Raw genomic sequence first — 4,965 nt, 5'->3', positions numbered from 1 at the left:
TGTGTCGATGGGATTGCTTTCCAAAACAAGAACTTCATCCTCCTCATGGGAAACCTCTGATCCATTCACCTTCAGTGTAGGGATCGGAGGCTGCTGGAACTCTTCACTTGGCTTTGCTTGAAGCAAACTCTTGTCAGCAGGTTTGAATCTCACGTGGCTGTTGAGATATTTCTGACCTGCGAAGGATCCATTGCAATGGTGACATTTCACCAGCTTGCTAGACAGGCCAACAGTTTTTAGTAATGTGGCTGTGATATCAAACAGTTCGCCATTTCTTGCTTCTACTTTTCGCTTTATCCCACAGTCAAATAAGGTACGATTCATTGCTTGAAATCCTTGCCGGTAAAGCCCCACTGGTTCACGTGGAGCGTGTTTTGATTTGATAACTAGCTCGAGCTGTCACTCTCCATCCAGGTATTTGCGGTTTTAGAACAAAGCATAGGAAATGACATAAGTGCCAGTGCTGTAGTGCTCTTTACCAGCATTTCAGAGGGTGAGCAATTGTTCATCTCTCGTTCATTCACGCTCATTCTTCGATCCTTTGCTTGCCAAAGTATCAAAATATCTATACATTGGAAGCAATCCATTCAGCACTCTAATGGCACAAGAGAACCAGGTTTTCATAGAAGCCAGTGTTCGTGGTTATCATGCACATTTCAAGGATGCTACTGTGTTTATTGGGGAAGTTTTAACATGTCAGAGGGAGCCTGACAATGCTTTCGATAAGTATGCAGTAGCGATCAAGAATGAAGCAGGACACATGGTCGGACATGTACCTAAAGAGCTTTCCAAAATCTTTAACAAGTTTCTTAAAGACTACGGTGAGATCGAAGCTGAGTGCATTGGGAACAGATATAATGCTGGCCAAGGAACAGGTCTTGAACTCCCAGTGGACTTTAGACTTCTCGGCAACAAAGAATACCTCAGGAGACTAGTTAGGAAGATCAAAGAAAAACTAGAGCTAAGCATAAGCGACATCTCGCTTGCGGAATCATGATGTTTAATGTATTTATTTTTGGATTGGAACTCAACGAATCCCATATGAATTGGTTGTGTAAATACTTGATGGTCAGGTTGGGATTAATGATTCATCAGGCGGTAACATTGGAATTAGCATTGATTGACACATAATTTGTATGTTTATTCATATTTTACTGGTACTAATGGAGTACATGGAACTCAGTGTTATACAGTCACTACTAGAAAGCACACCATCCCATGCATGTGAATTAATGGAAACTTCTAATTGCCATTCTGGAAGATGCTTTTGCTCTACATGGGTACAGATTTATTTTTGAATTAATGTACTGCGATTTCATAAAAACCAAAGATTCATCCTATTCATCTCTGTTTAATAATTGTATTCAAGGAGGGCAAGTTTTATGTAACCATGCTATAGTATTATTGCATACAGACTTATATTTATATATTTTTTTTTTGACAAAATTTCTTAATTGTATATATATATATATTTTTTTTTTTTTGGAAAATAATAACCTGTTATAGGATTTTAGCCTAAAATGGTTCTTATTTGAAGGGTGCTTAAAAATGAAATTTTAGCCTAACAGGTTCTTAAATGTTAGGTTCTTATACGCAGGTTTTTACTGTAGTTGGGATTCTATTGGAAACGTTGTACAAGCTGCAGATGAAGGCTTCAGCTTTTCTTGCTGTTACTGAATCCACATCAGGGGATTGTCCCACACAACCTAAATGCTGCTGGTGCACTTTGCTGTTGACAATAATCTTCCACGCCTTCTTCTTTCCTACTTTAGACAGAGCACTTGTCGAATCACACCCAGTTAACGCAGTCGACTGGCATGTTTGGCGTGCAGTAGCATTCTGGTGTCAGCTTCTTCGTGATCACAATGCAATGCTGTAACTGTGGTGCACTCCCGTTCTTGTTATGTTTGAGTATTGCTTGTATGTGCAATGAAGCAAACCAGTGAGAATCTTCTGTGGCTTAACTGCCTGTTATTTATTTTCAGGACTATTCTCTCTGCAATTCATTTCAATTACAATCTGAGGAGAGAAAACAAGGTTGATGATCAAGGAAACATAAAGGTTAAAGTCACATATCCCAAATTTAAAGACCGCAAGGCAACAGTGAGGGAGATTAAAGTGGAGCAAAATTATGGTACTTAAAGGAATAGACTGATGCTCTTAAGTACAGTGATGATCATACAAACGTAGCAATTGCAGTAAAAAAGGTTTTACCAGAGCATGTATAAATCCAGTTTCCATAAAGTAAATGCCTGTGGTCTTGAATTCCACAAAACAAGAGAACTAGACTACTGGTTGATGACTGAACCGTAACCTGAAAAATAGTTTGTCGTGTACATGCATTAAACTTGCCTCCTGGGTACATGATTTGGAAAAACCAATGGGGATTTGGTTTAAACCACTGTTATATTCATAGTGCCGTAACTGAAAAAAACGAAGGAGACAAGACTGACAGCACCACCCAACCCCATCCCCTATTGGTTATAAGCATGTCATCATTAACTGACAATGTGCACTTGGGTGGTTCCTTTAAAACTTTTTGCATGACTGACTCAATGTTTAAAGGAAATATTTCCCAGCTGTAAGAGACAGATAAATCATTACCAAGTATTTCTATCCTAAGTCAGTTTCCTTTCAGAGTATGTGGCTGAAATCTACGAAACACTAATTTCAACTTCGAGGGAAGATTTAAAGGCTGTGAAAGAGGAGTTGGATAGGCAGACCCCGCAAGCTTTGCACAGTATGCTGCAAAACAAGGAAAACAAGGAAGAAGCAATTGGAAAGTACCATTCCAGAAAGCAGAAAGAAACAGTTATCTGCCCCCCAACCTGTTCTGGTTAGTGCAAAATGTCCTTGTTGGTCCTACTTTTATAAATGGTGCAAGATGAAAAAATGAAAACTTAAATTGCTGAATGAATGAATGAATGAATCAATCAATCAATATTATTAATCACTGAATTTGTAAAGTGGTAATTAAATCAATCAGTCAAAGAAACTGTGACTTTTGTTGCCTCACTGGTGAGTTCCTAGGTGACTATTACCTTGGTCACTGCCTCGAGAGTCTCATTAAAAGGCTGGCACTGTCCTGCGATAATGCCAGTTAATCTTTTCTTCCACAGATGCAGAACTACAATCAATAGTCCAGCCTGCTGCAAATGGTCCTACTCGCAAACGGAAGACACACACATGCTCGAAGTGTGGGAAACCACGTAAAGGCCAGGAAAGGGGACAGTGCAGCACAAATGCAGCTGCACCATAAAGCTTCATTCAACAAACCAAGAAACATTTCTTTTGTTACATTGTGGAAAAGAAAGATGTCACCCTGAAATGAGAACCCATGTGTTTGTCTTCCATCAGAAATGAAGGACAATTTTATTTTCAATGGGAAAAGGCACTGAACTGCATAAATTTTCCTTTCAGAAGCTGTTTGACAAGTCACCTTTTATAGCTAGCTGGTACTCGAATGGCTTCATATAACATAAAGTAGTAAACAACACAGTTTTGTGGTGACAAAATTGCACGTGCTATTTAATACATAGACCTTTTTTATGATTATTATCTATGGTCGTTTCCAAAAGCAACAACAACAAACCATATTAGAAAAATTTTGTAAACACCCGGTATGTTAATACTTTGCTTTTCAAAGCAGAGTCTGAAATATAATTTCTACATGTACGGTCAATATTGAATTACGCTCTAGCCAAGATGCTGTATATAAAATTTATACTTCATCATCGTCTTCTTCCTCATAACCATGGTACTGATGTTCAGCTGTGGGAAAGGCAGATCGTATTGCATTGTACACACAGCAAGGAAGAGGAAGTCTGTTTGACTTGCCAACATATTCCCACACCAAACGAACAAATTGTGTGTATGCTACAGACCGCAAAAATCTGTAAGGGTAAAAGAAGTTCACATGAGAAATTATGTAAACAATGATCCTGTGACTTTGCTGTTTTTTTTTTTTTTTCAATGAGATTTTCTCCTTTGCAATTATTAAGTACATGTATTACATGTATTACAGTAGAAATACTGGGACTGAAAGAAGGCTCTTGAGAGTTCGGAATTATTGTGCCAATATTAAAACAATCTACAAACAACAAAAGTAACTGAGGCTGAAATTATGGTTGAAATCAAGCCAGCAATGACCTGATTCCGTACTTGTATTAAGAGCTAAAAGAAAACCTTGCAACGAAAACCTTCACAAGTAGTATAGGAGTTGGGGATACCAGATCATTTTTGATCTGTTACCAAACCCAACTCCATACTACTTTCCATTTAATGGCTACCAATTTTTGATCTCGTGTTTCTGATCTCGTATTTCGGTCTCGTATTTTGATCTTGTATTTTTGGAAATCTATATGTTTTTAAAATAATATCTCATATAATAGTATAATGAGTTGTAAGAATATACATGAAGAGCTTGTTGAAATGGAGGAAGTTATTTGCCCATTTTGCAATAAAAAAATAGGTAACCAAACGAACAAAATATATGAATGTTGCAGTCAACCAGATATAGTGAATAATAATAATATAGTTTGTCAAAATTGTGGAACAGTTCATGGTTACAGACCTGTGGTTGAATATGTTGAATTTTATCAGAAAAAACAGAGATTTTACCGTAAGTCGGTCTATCAGAGAAAGTACCATATAGAAAATATAATAAATAATATAGCTATAAAAAATGATTTTCAGATGACGGTAGAGAACAAGGATAAAATAATGTAGATTTTTGAAGAAATGGGAAAAGTTTTTAATTTAATCAAAGTAAACAGAAAGCGTATGATAAATATCAACTTTATTATGAAAGAAATATTTCAAATGCTTGGTCTTCCTTATCAAAAGATCAAAACGACTAAATCTAAAAAAATGCTGCAGACATACAATCAATATTGGAATGATATACTAGCACTGATATCTGACAAAATCATAAAAATCATTCAGGAGTGAAACTTTTATTGTATT

At 36.8% G+C, this 4,965-nt stretch overlaps 1 protein-coding gene across 2 annotated transcripts in view; it reads left to right on the top strand.

The window, feature by feature from the left end:
* Positions 1-4,743, top strand: part of LOC138029465 (uncharacterized) — a 31,119-nt gene extending 26,376 nt beyond the window's left edge. For both annotated transcript variants that reach the window (XR_011127882.1, XM_068877193.1), the window contains exons 2-4: positions 1,986-2,134; positions 2,639-2,836; positions 3,120-4,743. Coding sequence is in view for 1 of the 2 variants with exons in the window: in XM_068877193.1 (XP_068733294.1) it covers positions 1,986-2,134; positions 2,639-2,836; positions 3,120-3,259 (487 nt within the window). In the remaining variant the exon portion in view is untranslated. The remainder of the gene's footprint in view (positions 1-1,985; positions 2,135-2,638; positions 2,837-3,119) is intronic.
* Positions 4,744-4,965: the final 222 nt, after the last annotated feature.

This window comes from Montipora capricornis, chromosome 13, assembly GCF_036669925.1.
Source record: "Montipora capricornis isolate CH-2021 chromosome 13, ASM3666992v2, whole genome shotgun sequence".
Taxonomy (NCBI): Eukaryota; Metazoa; Cnidaria; class Anthozoa; order Scleractinia; family Acroporidae; genus Montipora; species Montipora capricornis.
Note: the sequence above shows the minus strand (reverse complement) of the source record. Positions and strands in the feature narration are given on the sequence as shown.